The sequence below is a fragment of the Balaenoptera physalus genome, assembly GCF_965194825.1.
Source record: "Balaenoptera physalus genome assembly, chromosome: X".
Classification (NCBI taxonomy): Eukaryota; Metazoa; Chordata; class Mammalia; order Artiodactyla; family Balaenopteridae; genus Balaenoptera; species Balaenoptera physalus.
This window is the reverse complement of record NC_138903.1, coordinates 121473201-121491284: the sequence shown is the minus strand read 5'-3', so window position 1 is coordinate 121491284 and position 18084 is coordinate 121473201. Positions and strand designations below refer to the sequence as shown.

At 39.2% G+C, this 18084-nt stretch overlaps 1 protein-coding gene across 11 annotated transcripts in view; it reads left to right on the top strand.

Annotated features, from left to right (window-relative positions):
* Window positions 1–18084, top strand: part of ATP11C (ATPase phospholipid transporting 11C (ATP11C blood group)) — a 172983-nt gene that overhangs the window by 88765 nt on the left and 66134 nt on the right. For all 11 annotated transcript variants that reach the window (XM_082445244.1, XM_082445251.1, XM_082445249.1 and 8 more), the window contains 5 exons: window positions 11482–11610; window positions 13407–13510; window positions 16020–16070; window positions 17061–17125; window positions 17458–17539. In XM_082445244.1, coding sequence (XP_082301370.1) covers window positions 11482–11610; window positions 13407–13510; window positions 16020–16070; window positions 17061–17125; window positions 17458–17539 — 431 coding nt within the window. The remainder of the gene's footprint in view (window positions 1–11481; window positions 11611–13406; window positions 13511–16019; window positions 16071–17060; window positions 17126–17457; window positions 17540–18084) is intronic.

Sequence of the window (18084 nt, the reverse complement as noted above, 5' to 3'; positions counted from 1 at the left end):
ACTAATCTCCTTTCTGTCTCTGTGGGTTTACCTATTCTAGATATTTCATATAAATGGAATCATATACTATGTGGCCTTTTTGTCTGGCTTCTGTCACTTATTGTTATGTTCTTGAGGTTCATTCATGTTGTGGCATGTATCTGTACTTCATTCCTTTTGATGATTGAATAATACACCATCATATAGCTATACCATATTTTGTTTATCCATTCATCAGTTGATGGACATTTTAGGTTTTTTCTACCTTTTGGCTATTAGGAATATTGGTAGTATGAATATTCATGTACAAGTTTTTGTTTGAACACCTGTTTTCCATTCTTTTGGGTATATACGTAGGAGTAGAATTGCTAGGTCATGTGGTGACTCTATGGTTAACTTTTTCATGAACCACCAAACTGTTTTCCGCAGCAGCTATATACCATTTTATATTCCACCAGCAACGTATGATAGTTCTAAGGTATTGTTATTTTTTAATATCTCAGGCAATTTAATTTTTTATCCAAATTAATCGTTGTTTCGTATTACCCAATAAGAGTCCTGTTGATAAAATTTTAGACTTGTCCACATCAAATAATATTTTTTGTTCCCAACAGATTTTATTTTAATTAATAGTAAGCTTTACTTTTTAGAGCAGTTTTAAGTTCACAGCAAAATGGAACAGAAATTATGGAGTTGACATACGCCCCTTTCTCCACACAGGTGCAACCTTCCTCATAATCATTATCCCCCACCAGAGTGGCATATTTGTTATAATCAATGAACCTCCAGTGGCACATCATTATAACCCAAAGTCCATAGTTTTGATTAGGGTTCACTCTTGGTGTTACATATTCAGTGAGTCTGAACAAATGTATAATGACCTATACACTATAGTATCATACAGAATCATTTCACTGCCCTAACCATCCTTTGTGCTCTGCCTATTCATCCCTCCCTCCAACCCTGGGTCACCACTCTTCTTTCTACTGTCTCCATAGTTTTGCCTTTTTTCATAGTGTCATGTAGTGAAAACCATACAGTATGTAGCTTTTTCAAATTGGCTTCTTTCACTTAGTAATATGCATTTAAGTTTCCTCCGTCTTTTCATGGCTTGATAGCTCATTTCTTTTTGCACTAAATAATATTTCTTTGTCTAGATGTACCAGTTTATTTATCCATTCACTTACTGAAGGACATCTTGGGTGCTTCCATGTTTTGGCAATTACAAATAAAACTGCTGTAAACATCCATGTGCAGGTTTTTGTGTGGACATAAGATTTCAGTTCATTTTGGTAAATACCAAGTAGTGTGATTACTGGATCATATGGTAAGAGTATGTTTAGTTCACAAGAAACTTCCAGGCTGTCTCCAACATAGCTACCCATTTTGCATTCCCATATACAGTGAATGAGAGTTCTGTTACTCCATATCCTGGCCAGCATTCGTTGTCACTGTTCTGGATTTTGGCCATTCTGATGGGTGTATAGTGGTATCTCATTTTTGTCTTAATTTGCAATTCCCTAATGACATATGGTGTTGAACATATTTTCATATGCTTACTTGCCATTTGAATATCTTCTCTAATGAGGTATCTATTAGGTCTTTTGCCCATTTTTTTATCAGATTGTTCATTTTCATGTTGTTGAGTTTTAATAGTTTTTTTTTTTTTTGGTATATTTTGGATAACAGTCCTTTATCAGATGGGTCTTTTACAAATATTTTATCCTAGTCTTAAGGTATTATTTATTTATTTTTATTTTATTGTGTTATTGGGACAAAAAACACAATACTAAATTTACCATCTTAACCATTTTTTAAAATATTTATTTATTTATTTATTTATTTATTTTTGGCTACATTGGGTCTTTGTTGCTGCGTGTGGGCTTCTCATTGTGGTGGCTTCTCTTGCTGTGGAGCACGGGCTTTAGGCGCACGGGCTTCATTAGTTGTGGCTCACTGGCTTAAGTAGTTGTGGCTCGCGGGCTCTAGAGCCGCAGGCTCAGTAGTTGTGGCTCACGGGCTTAGTTGCTGCGCGGCATGTGGGATCTTCCTGGACCAGGGCTCGAACTGTGTCCCCTGCACTGGCAGGCGGATTCTTAACCACTGCGCCGGCAGAGAAGCCCTTAACCATTTTTTAAGTATACAGTTCAGTAGTGTTAAGTATATTCACATTGTTGTACAGCAAACCTCTAGCCCTTGGTACACACTTTTCTATTTTCTGTTTCTATTACTTGGACTACTTTAGAGAGATACTTCCTGTGAGAGGGAACGTATGGTATCTGTCCTTTTGTGACTGGTTTATTTCGCTTAGCATAATGTCTTCAAGGTTCATTTATGTTGTGGCATATGACAGGGTTTCCCCTTTTTTAAGGCTATGTAATACTCCATTGTATGTATATACCACCCTTTCTTTATCAGTTAATCTGTTGATGGACGTTTGGCTTCCTTCTACCTCTTGGCCATGTGAATAATGCTGCAGTGAACACAGATATACAAATAACTTTTCAAGATCTTGCTTTGAATTATGTTAGATATATACCCAGAAGTAGAATTTCTGGATCGTATGGTAATTCTATTTTTAATTTGTGCAGGAACCTCCACACTGTTTTCCATAATGGATGCACCATTTTACGTTAGCGTCTAGACTACACAAGGGTTTCAACTTCTCCCTGTCCTCTTGAGCACTTGTTTTTTTCTGTTCTTTTGGTAGTGGGCATCCTGATGGGTATGAAATGATACCTTGTTTTGGTTTGGATTTTCATTTCCCTAATGATTAGTGATGTTGAGCATCTTTTCATGTGCCTTTTGGCTATTTATATATCTTCTTTGGAGAAATGTCTATTCAAGTCCTTTGCCCATTTTTTAATCAGGGTATTTGTTTGTTGTTGAGTTGTAGAAGTTCCTTATATTTTCTGGATATTAACCCCTCATCAGATATATGATTGGCAAATATTTTCTCCTATTCTGTAGGTTGCCTTTTCACTGTTGATTGTTTACTTTGGTCATGTATTCTTATTTTCTAATTTTGATCTTTGTCCGGTGCTTTTGGTGTCATGTCCAAGAAGTCATTGCCAAGTCCAATGTCCTGAAGCTTTTTCTCCATGTTCTTCTGGGAGTCTAATGGGTTCAGGTCTCACATTTAGGTCTTTCATTCATTTCAAGTTAATTTTTGTATATGATGTAAGAATCCAACTCTATTCATACTTTTGCATATAGATACCCATTTTTTCTAAAACCATTTGTTGAAGAGACTGTCATTTCCCTATTGAATGGTCTTGGCATCCTTGTTGAAAATCATTTGGCCCTATGTGCAAGAGTTTATTTCTCGGTTCTCTATTCATTGGCTTATGTATCTGTCTTTATGCCAGTCTTAATTTCTGTTGCTTTGTAGTATGTTTTGACATCTGGGAATGTGAGACCTCCAAGTTTGTTCTTGCTTTTCAAGATTGTTTTGGCTACTCAGGGTCCCTTGAGATTTCATATGAATTTTAGGATTTTTTTTTTTCTATTTCTGAAACAAATGCCATTACATTTTGATAGGAAGTCCATTGAGTCGTAGATCACTTTGGAGAGTATAGCCTTTTTTTTTTTTTAATTTTTTAAATTTTTGGCTGCATTGGGTCTTTGTTGCTGTGTGCCGGCTTTCTCTTTTTATGGCAAGTGGCAGCTACTCTTCGTTGTGGTACGTGGGCTTCTCATTACGGAGGCTTCTCTTGTTGCGGAGCACGGGCTCTAGGCACGGGGGCTTCAGTAGTTGTGGTGTGCGGCTCAGTAGTTGTGGCATGCAGGCTCTAGAGCGCAGGCCTCAGTAGTTGTGGCGCACGGGCTTAGTTGCTCCGCAGCATCTGGGATCTTCCCAGACCAGGGCTCAAACCTGTGTCCCCTGCATTGGCAGGTGGATTCTTAACCACTGCGCCCCCTGGATAGTAAGGGGCAAGTAAACATTTTAACAGTATTAAGTCTTTCAATCCATGAACATGAAATGTCTTTCCATTTATTTGTATTATCTTTGGTTTCTTTTAGCAGTGCTTTTGTAACTTTCAGTGTACAACTCTTTAACTTCTTTGTTTGAGTTTGTTGCTAAGAATTTTATCGTTTTTGATGCTATTGTAAATGATATTCTTAATTTCCTTCTTGGACTGGTCATTGTTAGTATATAGACATGCATCTGATTTTTGAGTATTGATTTTATATCCTGCAACTTTGCTGAATTCGTTTGTTCTAACTTTTCTTTTGTTGGTGGAATCTTTAGGTTTTATATATAATATGTCATCTGCAAACCAGGATAATTTTACTTCTTTTCCAGTTTGTATACCTTTTTTGTTTCTTGTCTAATTGTTCCATCGAGAACTTCCAGTACAGTGATCAATGGTAGTGCTGGAGTAGACATCCTTCCTTTGTTTCTGATTTTAGAGGTAAAGCTTTCAGTCTTTCCCCATTGAGTATGATGTTAGCTGTGGACTTTTATTATGTTGAGGTCATTTCCTTCTCTTCCTATTTTATTAAGTGTTTTTATCATGAAAGGGTGTTTTGTTTTGTTTTGTTATTTTATTTTTTTATTTTTGGCTGCGTTGGGTCTTCGTTGCTGTGCGCGGGCTTTCTCTAGTTGTGGCGAGCAGGGGCTACTCTTCATTGCGGTGTGCGGGCTTCTCTTGTTGTGGAACACAGGCTCTAGGCTCATGGGCTTCAGTAGTTGTGGCACGCGGGCTCTAGAGCGCAGGCTCAGTAGTTGTGGTGCACGGGCTTAGTTGCTCCACGGCATGTGGGATCTTCCTGGACCAGGGCTCGAACCCGTGTCCCCTGCATTAGCAGGTGGATTCTTAACCACTGTGCCACCAGGAAAGCCCATGAAAGGGTGTTGAATTACGCCAAATGCCTTTTCTGCATTGATTGAGATGATCATGCAACACGTTGTTTATGTGTTGCATTACATTGATTGATCTTCATATATATATCCTTGGATCCCAATGATAAATCCCATTTGGTCATGGTGCATGATCATTTTAGTGTGCTGTTGATTTTGATTTGGTAGTATTCTAAGATTTTTTGTATCAGTATTCGTTGAGGAAATTGGTCTGTAGTTTTCTTGTAGTGTCTTTTTCTGGTGATGGTATCAGGGTAATGCTGGCCTCATAGAATAAGTTTGGGGTTGTTCCCCCCTCTTTGATTCTTTAGAAGAATTGGGAAGAATTGTTATTTCTTCTTTAAATGCTTGATAGAATTCTCCAGTGAAGTCATCTGATCCTGGGCTTTTCTTCTGTTTTTGCCTGGGCTTTTCTTCTGTTTTTGATTCCTGCTTCAATCTTCTCATTAGTTTTGGATCTACTCAGATTTTTTATTTCTTTGTGATTCAGTTTTAGTAGGTTGTATGTTTCTAGGTATTTATCTATTGGCATATAATTGTAGTAGTCTCTTATAATCCTTTTTATTTCTCTGCCATCAGTTGTGATGTCTTCTCTTTCATTAGCTGTTTGCGTCTCTCTTTTTTTCTTAGTCTAGCTAAGGGTTTGCCAATTTTGTTAATCTTCTAATTTTGTTAGTCTTCCAAAATTGTTTGTCAATTTTGTATTATTTTTAAAAGAATGTTTCTATATGAATATGGATTAAATTATAGAGCCTAATGGAAATCAAATCCTCCAGAACAAGGGAACAAGATGTATGGAACAGAAAGAGAAGAAGGTAGGTGAAAATACCATTCCAGAATGATTCAGGGCTGTGGTATGAATTCATACAAAATAATACTCTCCTCCCTATATTTTTATCAAGTATTATCACTGCTGAATTATTTATTAAATACCCGGAATTCCAGGCATAAGTTGTCCATATCCCCAGCAATAAGTAAATTATCTTGCATCTTCTTGTAGTAATGATGGGAGGAAGGCTACAGAGTGGGAGGGTTACCCAAGTTTGACATAAGATGTCTTTCTTCCACTCTTTTTTCTTTTCTCTGTTCTCTGCATCCCAGAGGGGAGGACCTTGTGATGAACTAGAGTGGTTAGGATCTGAAGTTTCCAAACCAGTCGTAGAAACTCAGCTTTTTGTTCATATAAGAACCAAAGGCAGCATAAGTGATTCATAGCATTAAATCTGTTGCTCCCAGGGCACGAAGTAAAATTGCAAAGCAAGTAAAAGTCTCCCACAACTCTCCTTTTCTCTCCTTTCCTCTTTCTGTTTTTGCTGTCACCCCCACTGCCTTAGAAGGACCCCCATCTTCCAACTTTCCTCACCAGGCTACTTTTCCTTGAGGCTGACCTCAACCAGGTATAATCTGAATTACATGAGTTGATGCTGTTGTGTGAAATGCTATTTGATTGAGCCCTTTCTGGAGTATTTGTGTGTGGAAAGAGATGCCTATAAACTAGAAGTGTCCAAGTGTTTGATTGCTTGGCTGGGGAGTGTGGGGACTCTTGTTAAGCAGGAGAGTGACTTATTCTGTATCCTCAGTGCATTGGGAATTTTTTGAAGGGTTTTTCAAAGCTAGGGGGTGACTTGATCTTACTTTTTAAGAAAAGGCAACTCTGGAGAGTGAGCACAGTAGAGGCATGAGCAAAAGTAGAATGAGGGAAACCCGTTAGGTGGCTACTGCCGTAGTATAAGCAAATGATGATAAGAGCTTATATTAGAATGATAGTAGAAGAGATAATAACAGTAAAAATAGTTGTTAACATTTATATGTTACATAAATATGCCAGGCACTCCCTTTTACATTCTATTAACTCATTTAATCCTTACTTTACAACAGTCCTATGAAATAGGTACTTTTGTTATCCCCTCTTTACAAATGATGAAACTGAGGCATAGGGTAGTTAAGAAACTTGTCCACAACTAGTAAGTGGGAAAGCTGGGATTTGAACTGAAGCAAGTCTGGGTATGGCATCCATGCTCGTAAGCACAACTTTGTCCCTCCTGTCTCGTGATCAAAATAAATGTATGTATTCAGGATGTTTTTTGGAGGTAAAGTGTGGACTTACTGATGTATTCCATGTAGGGAGGGAGAAAAAGAGCAAAATAGAATAAAGATAGCCTCCTTGATTTTGGCCTGAGCAACTAGGTGCATTAAATAGTGCTATTAAACAAAATGCTGGTGCTAGGGGCTCCCCTGGTGGCGCAGTGGTTAAGAATCCGCCTGCCAATGCAGGGGACATGGGTTCGAGCCCTGGTCCGGGAAGATCCCACATGCCGCAGAGCAACTAAGCCCGTGCGCCACAACTACTGAGCCTGCGCTCTAGAGCCCGCGTGCCACAACTACTGAAGCCTGTGCGCCTAGAGCCCGTGCTCCGCAACAAGAGAAGCCACCGCAATGAGAAGCCTGCGCGCCACAAGAAAAAGCAGCCCGCACTCGACACAACTAAGGAAAGCCCGCGTGCAGCAACGAAGACCCAACACAGCCCAAGATTAATTAATTTTTTAAAAATGCTGGTGCTATTAAATAAGCTGGAGAAGAATAGGTTTAGGGGAAAAGGTGGGGGTGAAGGGAAATCAGGAATTCAGCTTGGGCCATGTTAATTTTTTTTTTTAATATTTATTTGTTTGTCTGCGCTGGGTCTTAATTGCGGCACGCAGGATCTTCGTTGCCACGTGTGGGATCTTCGTTGTGGTATGCGGGATCTAATTCTCTTGACCAGAGATCTATCCTGGCCCCCCCTGCATTGCGAGCACAGAGTCTTAACCACTGGACCACCAGGGAAGTCCCAGGCCATGTTAATTTTGAGATTCCTATTAGACAGCCAGATGGAATTGTCAAGCCTGGAGCTCAGAGATGTTTTAGGTGGATATAGAAATTTGGATGGAATCACATAAAACACAGAGAAGAGAAACAGGCCTTGAGGAATTCCAATGGAAAAACACAGGTATTTATAAGGGAAGGAGTATGGGTTTTGGCATTAGAAATATTGGAAGAGTTTCTTCAGGTTTACTGATTATTTCCTTTGTATCCAGTATGCTTGTAAGCCCATTGAAGGAAATCCTTACCTCTGATATCATGTTTTTCATTTCTAACTTTTCCAATTGCCTTTTTTTGGGAGTTTCCATATTTATGCCCAAATTCCTCATCTGCACGTGTATGTTGTCTACCTTTTCCAGTAAATAGTTTAATATCTTAATCATAGCTTTTTTTTTTTCATAGCTATTTTTCTATCCCTGTTTCATAATTCCAAAATCTGAGTATTTCTTTTTTTTTTTAATTTATTTTATGTATTGATTTTTGGCTGTGTTGGGTCTTCGTTGCTGCACGCAGGCTTTCTCTAGTTGCGGCGAGCGGGGTCTACTCTTTGTTGCGGTGCGTGGGCTTCTCATTGCGGTGGCTTCTCTTGTTGTGGAGCACAGGCTCTAGGCACGCGGGCTTCAGTAGTTGTGGCACGTGGGCTCAGTAGTTGTGGCTCACGGGCTCTAGAGTGCAGGCTCAGTAGTCGTGGTGCACGGGCTTAGTTGCTCCGTGGCATGTGGGATCTTCTCGGACCAGGGCTCGAACCCGTGTCCCCTGCATTGGCAGGCGGATTCTTAACCACTGCGCCACCAGGGAAGCCCCAAAATCTGAGTATTTCTGAGGCTGGTCCTATTGACACCTTTATCTTTTGCTGATCTGTCATTTTTGTCTTGGTTTTGTGCATCTCATTTTTTTTTATTGAATTTTGGGCAGCGCATGTAAAAGAATGCTGGAGACCGAGGCAGGTAACCTGTATTTGTGGTCTGTAGTGGGCACACCTATTCTGTCAGCCAGCCCATCAGTGTTGGGGGTTGAGTCAGTCTGGTAAGGAGTTGGTTGGCTTTGGATTTTGCTGTAGCTGTTGATGCTTTCAGTACACCACTGGACTTTAAATGCCTGCAGTGCTGGGCTGCCACAGGGGTTTTCTCAGTGTTCCTGTTCCATTCTCTGCTTTCAGCAGGTCCTATATTCCTGAGACACAGTGAATGCCTCTCTCTACGCCCTTTCTCCTCCCCCAGTGGTAGATTGCTCTTTCTTGGGGTTCCTGGTGGGAACAGAGTGGTTTCTTGGTTCTCCTACTCCATCTCAGTATTAGGCAGGTTTTAGGCACCTTTGCCTCAGGGTGGAACTTTCTCAGTACTCTCCTCTCACCTCCACCCCAGCCTCCCATGGCAGCTGAACTTTGCCTTTTATCAGTGCTAGGTCCTCAGTATGAGGGGGTTTCCTGTCCCATCCCCAGCAGCAGATGGCTTTGCTTCTATCTGCCCGCTAGCAGTAGTTACGTTACCCTGAGACTGTGCCCGGGAGGGTTTCTTGCCTTTCTCTTAGGCACAGATGGCTTTTGCCTCATATGAGAGAAGGGTCCACAGTGGTAGCATATTTTGTGTCTGTTCCTCCACAGCAGTCATTCACAACCTGTATGCCTGTACCAGTGAGGAAGGCTCTTTTAGGCCTCCTGTCCTCATGCTTTCTCATGAGCACTCAGTGGATGCCTATAGAGAAGAACTGATACGTGCTTATGGTCTCCTCTTTTCTCTCAGGCTTGCAGAGATTTGAAACTGTCACGTTGGCCCCTACCAAGCCTTTTAAAGTTGGTTAAAAATCTAGTTATTTTCTTCCTAGGCACTTTTATGGCAGTCGTCTCTTCCTCCTGCGCTTCATCAATTGTGAAACAGTTTATTTCTCCTCTCTCTCCTCAGAGGGACTTTTCACCCTTGAAATTCAGTTCATTTGGTTGCCCTGCAACCTCAGCTCTCTGATGAACTCCAAAAAAATATGATTCTGTTGATTATCTGGCTTTTTCTAATATTTATGACAAGGGATAGTGATGTTCTCTTGTGGCTTTGTACATGCTAAGTGGAAACAACTCTAGAGTTGATTGTCTAACTGGACCATGTTGTTCCCTTTCTTTAAAAGTCCTTTCCCGGTCTCCCCTTGCCTTCAGGGTGAGGCCTAAACCCCTGACCCTGACCTGTCAGGACTTTTGTGATCTGGCCCCTGTCCATCTTACCAGCCTTAACTTGCACTCCAGGTGCAGGGATCTTTTCATATCTGAGCGAATCATTATCAATGTTGTAGAAGAAATTCTGTTTGTGGTTTTTATTTATCAGTGCCTGACAATCATGTTCCGTTCTTTAATGAGTGTTTCCTTCTTCTAAGATGCTTTAGGATTTTGTTTGTTATTTTTCTTCTGTGTATTTAAGCATAGATTGTGGCTTTGTGTAAGCAACAGAAGTGTTTGTGTATGTTTGGAAGGAATGATCCAAGAAAATAAAATATTATTTACAAATTAGTTCCATTGTTGATGCTGTTGCTCTGGGCTACTGATTAAGATTGGCAAAGAAAATAAAGTTGTTCCTGAATAGATCTTGAAATCCTCATCTTCATCTGCCAAATTGTGTGTAGCAATTGGAAGGCAGGTGTGTCATTTGTTAGTTCAGCATTTCACAACCAGTGTGCCAGAGTTGGTGAGCCAGATATTGTGACTCTCTCCTGAGGCGGGTTGTCTTCTGTCACCAGCAGCCTCCTCCCTTTATCTGGAAGTGCTGTACAAAAGGGTTACTTATCATTTTCTGTGTGTGCCACGACATGGAAGATGTTGGAATGCACTGGGCTGGATAATTTCCTTACATCCTTCTAAAAAAATTTTATGACTATTCATAAGTTAGAAGTAAAGCAGTTGTAGGGTATTAGTAATAATTACAATTAGCAACTATCAGAGGGTGAATATATGCCAGGCACTTTACGAAACACTTTACCTGTGTCCTCATTTCATACTCCAGCCAATCCTATGAGGTAGTTGCAGTCATCAAAGACACTTAACCTAAGGTCATATAGTTAAGTGGCAGAGCTGGGACATAAAGTCAAGTAGTAAAGATCTGTGTTTTAATCATCATGATTTATTTCCTACATTATTAAATTATGCGCTAGAAATGGTTCGTGGTTGTTTCTTCTCTCATGTTTTTCCTCTACTTGAGCTTTGGGTACTTGCTCATAGCGGATGAATTGTTGGAAAATGACCTATTTGAAAAAAGTTTTTTCCAAATGTTATGGGAAACATAAACACCTCTCTAATTAAGCGAGATTTTCTGAGCACTGAAGAGAGAACTATGACCCAAAAATAATAGCTGTTATCACTTGGAAGGCAAAGCATTTTGAAATATTTATCTATGATGCAGAGTGGGAGTGTGGCTGACCAGTGTTTATGAAGTGCTCAAGTTAAGATGTGTAGATTTTCTTGATTCATTCATGAAATGATAATGGCCATTCTCTTATCAAACACCAATACCAGAAACAACTGAGAGCAAAAGGGTCCCTGGGTGCTGGAATCATTTGTTAGAGATTAAAGTTCAATACTAAGGTAATCTAAAAGCATCCTAAGTCATTGTAACCTTAAAGAGGATTCTGAATGTTGAGTGATATTCTTTCATCACCTTTCACATGGTGTAGGATGCTGAGACAGTCTAAGCCCTAGAGGAGGACAGGTCTTCTGCTACTGTTTTGACTTTAGTTTGAGGTATAATGAATGCTTTGTTTGGAATTAAGAATATTTATATTTATTTTTCTCTCTATGCTAGGTCGGTGATGTAGTAGAAGTACAGGCAGATGAAACCTTTCCCTGTGATCTTATTCTTCTATCATCCTGCACAGTTGATGGAACCTGTTACGTTACTACTGCAAGTCTTGATGGGGAATCCAATTGCAAGGTAATGGAGATTAAACCTTGCCTAAACATTTTGAGCTCAGGATAGTTAATCATACAATACTCCATCCCACTGCCCCCTAATCTTTTATCTTATTTTTTCCTGTTTGTGTAAGTTTTGTATTTGAAGACAGCTTTTATATAACTGTCTTTGAACTTGTAAGCAAGTACTCAACTTTGGGGGAAAGGGTGGTGTTGGGTGAGGAAATCCACACCCCAAATAAAAACCACCACATTTTTGATAGCAGTGTTTGCATTTCATATTGACATTAACCCATTCAATATTTTATTTAGGCTTTTAAAAATGAGAGTAGTCTTAGGCTGAAACTATATAACTATGAAAATAACTTCACCCTAAGGTACTCTAACCTTACAGTTTGATCTATTTTTATTTTTAAAGTGATGACTATCTTCTTGAAAAAAATGTTTATTCCTGGCATATCGAAAATCTGACCTGGAATGGTTTGATTACTTTTTAAAAACACCTTAGGGTGTAGTTTGGCAAATATTTGCTTTGTTTCAACTAGGAAGAATTATAAGTGTGTTAGAGTAAATTTGTTCAAACTGGAGGATAAGTTACGTCCCTGGTACTTTCCGGCACTGTCAGTTCTTGGCTATCATCCAGAGCTCCACAGGGCATGAACATGTATCCTCTATATGCTGCCTTTAAGGAAGAATACTAATGTGCTCACCTCTGTGTGTATCCTTGAGGGCTTTCCTCTGCTTGTTTATTCCATCTGGAGTTGAGGACCAGGACTCAGTATGTGGGAAAGGAACTTAAATGCCTGTTAGATAACTAATTTTTTTCTTCAGGGGCATGGTGATGAACTAGTCCCATTTAAACTATTGAAAAACAAAGTTGTATTTGAGGGAATGTCAAGATAAAAATCGAGAAATCTACCTAAAGATTTCCTAATAGGGGAAAAAGTTGTTTAGAGGCAGAAAACTTTCAAGTGGTTTCATTTTCCAATTAAGTTGATCTGATAAATCAGCTAAAAGTACATAGGTTTTCCAAGTCAGGAGATAGTTTTAAATGTAGCTGAGGCAGATCCATAATATTCTCCGAAGACTGTGCAGCAGCTTTCCCTTCAGCATAAGTGGTGCAGTCTTTGAATCTGCGTCAGCCCTTCTTTGATGATTTATAAATGGGTTCATTGGAGCCTGCCTTGAGTTCTGGGTCAATCAAGTAAGTACATAATATACATTAGTAGAATATTCTAACTGTCTGACTAAGGCAAGACACATCATCTCCCAGCTCCTTACATAAATTGTAGCCACCCGAAGCATTTTCAAGATCATTAATTTTGCTGTTTGTATAATGGAAACTATTGATGAATTTTTTCTTTCTGTTAGCAAAAATGTTAGCATTCTTATGACCAAAAGGGTTATGTTCAATTCTTATGTGTATGTTAACATCACCGTACACTATGGTGAGCAAAATAATAGGTCTCAGTTCTATAAATAGGAGAAAAAAATGCATTAAATTTTTCATGGGCTTTTCAGTTAATTATATGCATGCTGCAAATGGAATTCTCTCTGCTGTCAGTATCAAGAAAAGCTTTTAGTTTTCTCATTATCTTTGAAATCCCCTTGCAGCAGAGTTATCTTTCTAATTATTTGTAATATATTTTAAGAATAATACCATCAAGTTTATTTAGTTGGAAATGTGCATCAATATTTGTATCATTCTGCCAAAGCCTCTTACTAAAAACATACAGTGTTCATGAAATCAGGTGGGTATACGATTACACTTTTTTTGGGGGGGGGGCTGTTTTTGCTTTTTCTTCTGCTTTCATCTAGACACATTATGCGGTACGTGACACCATTGAACTGTGTACAGCCGAATCCATTGATACCCTCAGAGCAGCAATTGAATGTGAACAGCCTCAACCTGACCTCTACAAGTAAGAATTACCTGGTTTCATTTTACTGCTGTCTGATGGCTTTGCTTCTCTTTGCCACCAGTATTGCAAAGAAACACCCACCATTTACCAGCCTCCTTGCATTTGTGTTTTTATGAGCTGTTCCTTCCTTCTGGCAGGGAAATGAATCAAATCAGCCTTGTTCACTACCAGCCTAAGATAAATCATTGTGGGCCCAGGCATCTTACTTGTGGTTTTTCTTTTATTATTGTTATTTGTAGACATGGCCGTCCATCACATTTTAAGATTATGTAATCCCATAAGGCTGATCTATCAAACTCATGCATTAGCCAGAGTTAATTAAAACAAAAATAAACCACTTTTATGTGTCATCCAACATTGAAGAGAGAAGGAGATATGGAGCCATGCAATTAGTAGGCACTCTGTCGTTTTTTATGAGGATCATGATGAACTGGGTATTGTATGTAGGCTGTTTCTTGTCCAAAGTAAACAGTTAAGTTGAGGGAGCAGTGAAATGGTGTGATTTCCTCTATTTTGCTACAGTTAGGCTTTCTGGAGTAGATTTATTCATTCACAGTCATTGTGGGTTGTCAAAAAATTTGGCATTTGATTTTTTTTTTTTTTTCTTTAAATGTTTTGTCCTTGTGATAAGAACACTCAGGATCTACTCTTTTTTTTTTTTACTTTATTTATTTATTTATTTTTGGCTGTGTTGGGTCTTCGTTTCTGCGCGAGGGCTTTCTCCAGTTGCGGCAAGCGGGGGCCACTCTTCATCGCGGTGCGCGGGCCTCTCACTATCGCGGCCTCTCCCGTTGCGGAGCACAGGCTCCAGACGCGCAGGCTCAGCAATCGTGGCTCACGGGCCCAGTTGCTCCGCGGCATGTGGGATCCTCCCAGACCAGGGCTCGAACCCGTGTCCCCTGCATCTGCAGGCAGACTCCCAACCACTGCGCCACCAGGGAAGCCCTGGCATTTGATTTTTAAGACTGGTTACTTTGGTTGATTAGAGCATGGTGTTAATGAGGATAGAATAATAGGTTTTATTCCCAAGTGGGCCAATTAATTATATTCTATTCCACCTTTACGGATGGCATCCATCACCCGTGCCAGCCATCTGGTTAATGAATGCTGTTGGTCATAATAGGGGACCAAATGGTGGGATGTGGCTTACAACAGTGCCCAGTAGTGGAAAAACAAAGTATTCATCCTACTACATGAATAATACCCTCCCTCCTTCCCATCATTCCTTCTTTCCTTTTTCCCTTCTTCTTCTGTATCCACCTTGATAGTAGGAACTTAGAATCACGAAGCAAAATAGCTGTTCCCTGCCTTTAGGGAACTCACAGTTTGCAAAGGGGATAAAACAGTAAAGCTAGGCTTACAGTACAGTGAGATAATAAAGGTGAGTAAAAGGCCCATAGAATCACAGAAAAGGGAGTGACTGATTTTGCCTGAGTTAGACAATAATATACATCCTTGCATATTTATAGGGTAACTCCTAAATTTCAGTTACCTCAAATATGAAGGAGATTTTTAGTGAGGGAAGGTTATTCCTAATTTCTCTAGACTAGATTGAGTACCCTTGGTATGTGACTTCAGAATACCTTGTACTTCCACCACCCTAGTGGTCATCACTTACATTGTAATTGCCTGATTGTCTGTTTTAGGGCAAGGAACACATTTTTCTTGCTTATTAGCAAGCATAGTAATGGTGCAATTAATACATGATGAATGAATGAGCAGACCTTCATATTTTGTGTGTTTAGTAATAATAAATTTTTCTGAAAAAATTCTAATGTAAATTATAAAATACTCATAACATTCTTGTTAAGGAGGATTTAGAGCTTTTTACCCTATTTTTCAGAAATGTAGATTACCATATGCATAGCCATATATCTGATCACTTGGTCAGATCAAGCTCAGTATTCAGATCGGCTGCAAGACAGTTTGGAAATTTCCAAGATGGTGATCAAGTGTCCCCTAATGCCGGTGGTTCTCAAACGGTGATCCCAGGCCAGCAGTATCAGCATCACCTGGGAGCTTGTTGGAAATACAGATTCACATTCTTACCTGAGCTTGGGGATGGGGCCCAGAAATCTGTGGTTTAAGAAGCCCACCAGTAATTCTGATGCACGCTCAAGTGAAAGAACTACTGAACTAATGGTTTTAAAAGTTGTTTTAGCACCAGAAACCTTTCTTCACATGAATGTGAAATAGAAACCAATTATTTATGTGAAGTATAGATGAGAGGGGTAATGTGTGCATGCACGGTGCCAAGTAGATCTTGAAAATCAATTTAGAATCTTTGTTTACATTCTTATAATCCATAATATTTTTAAAATTAGTTGAAAATGTTACATACCATATTGGTTCAACTTAACTTTTTTAAAAAAGAAAGACAATAGGCTTTCATAGTTCATTGTCTTATCTCTTCTTGCATTTTTTGTATTTTGATTCATTCCCATATTTGGGGTAAATAGATTTTATCTAGATATAGAAGACACGTGTGCTATTATGTTCTTTTTTGCAGGTTTGTTGGCCGAATCAGTATCTATAGTAATAGTCTTGAAGCTGTTGCCAGGTTAGTTTATAATTCCTTTAATCTGTCCTTTTGGGGGGAGCTGTGTTTCTCTTTTAAGCCCATTAAAATAGTTGAATACTTTCCTCTATAGAAAGGGATGTAAAGGTGAATAACCCTGGAGTAACTAGCCACTAATGGGTCTTAAGTAGCTGACCTTGTGATTGGTAGCAGCTCAGAGTGTGTGTGTCCTGGGAGGGAGGTGGTGTTGGAAGTGATGCTGAGGGTTTCTAAAATTGTAGAGCTCCAGACACCTTGACCAATAATCCCAAATATGTTCTAAGCACTGTATTTATTGTCCTTGGCTGTGCAGTGCCTGACAATATTGGAAGTATATCTGGAGAACAGTGTGTTAAGGGAGAGTAATTTAGGGACTAGGCAGGAGATAAAATGCTGGCAGAATTAGCTGGACTTAAGTAAAATGAAAGGTTTAATCATTTATAATGTAACAATTCATGGAAAAAGGGGTGTTTTCTTCCCTCTTCTATCATCCAGTTAATTACCTCAACTTTTCCACTTGGCCTTTATAGCCAATACTCAAAAAGAAGTTAAAGAAACACCGGGTGCCCAATGATCCCCCAAAAGGCGTGTTTACTCTCTATAAATATGGCAGTGTGTCTTTCCCACCTTGACATTTGCTTTCCCAGCCTTTTACTGTCACCTTTTCTTTCTGTTTCTTGATGTCTGCTGTTCTGTCCCGTTCTTGTCTTCCTGTCTGTGACTCATAATCCTTTTATCTCTGTGCATCTCTTTATCTCTGTGTGTTGCTGGCTACTCCTGTACTGTGTGTGCTTCCATCTGTGCTGTATCCTCAAGTAACTTCAGAGGGAAATATCTTTCAGCTGGTCCTGTGTTAGTAAGCATATGATATAAGTAAACAGATACATTCTGAACCTTTTGGAGATAGATGTATGTTAGGGCAAAATATGTCGCCAAAGTTGATGGTGCTATTTGTTGGGCTGTTTGGATAAGTTGTGTTCATTTTTTGTTTAGGTCTTTGGGACCTGAAAATCTCTTGTTGAAAGGAGCTACACTAAAAAATACCAAGAAGATATATGGTGAACGTTTTTAAGATATACTTACTAGAAATATGTCTTTTAAAGCCTGTGCCTAAATAGTGCAGTTAAAAATTGAACATGGCATTTAATTCCATTTAATCTAAGCCTATTTTTAGGTGTTGGGAATTTATAAGATGGTAAACTAACTTGAAAACTATGACGAACTATGTAGAATTAAAATTATACTATAAATGATATATCAACTGGTGAATAGAAGAGAGTTTAGAATTCCTACTTTTATAGAGTGAAAAAATTGGTAGATCCAACTGGGTGGGGAGTTGGGTTGGCAATCTCATTTGAAACCTAATTTTCATCATATTGTTATTCCTTAGGAGTTGCTGTTTACACTGGAATGGAAACCAAAATGGCATTGAACTACCAAGGGAAATCTCAGAAACGTTCTGCTGTTGAGAAGTTAGTGTACACCACAATTTCCTTAGTTGTTATTGAACTGAAATTGTTACTTCTCAGTAATTCTAAATAACAACCATAAGCAAAAACAACATAAATTGTAGTAGTGCTGCCATTTCGAGTACTTTTTGTGTTCCAGAAACTGCTCAGTGATTTGTATGTCTGATTTGGTTTAATCCTCTGAGCAACTCAGAGTAATTCCTGTTAGCCTGTCCACTTTATAGATAGAGAAATAGTCGTAGAGATGATAAGTGATTTACCTAAGCTCACTTAGCTATTCAAGGGCAGGGTTTAGTTGAAATTTATTCTCTTTTGCTGCTGGATAATGGTTTGGGGTCCTCTTGTTGCTATAAGTAAGGAGGTTGTACAACACAGATAATAGTCTCCTGGCAGATATTGAAGTGGTACATGACACACACCTTCAAGCCAGTTGCCGCTGGCACAGACCTCACTCTCCTGTTGGCGTGGATATCCAGTATTATCAGTGACACCCTCTCCATAGCTCTACTTTCAGACTAAAAGAATCCACACTAAGCTTGAAGATTTCA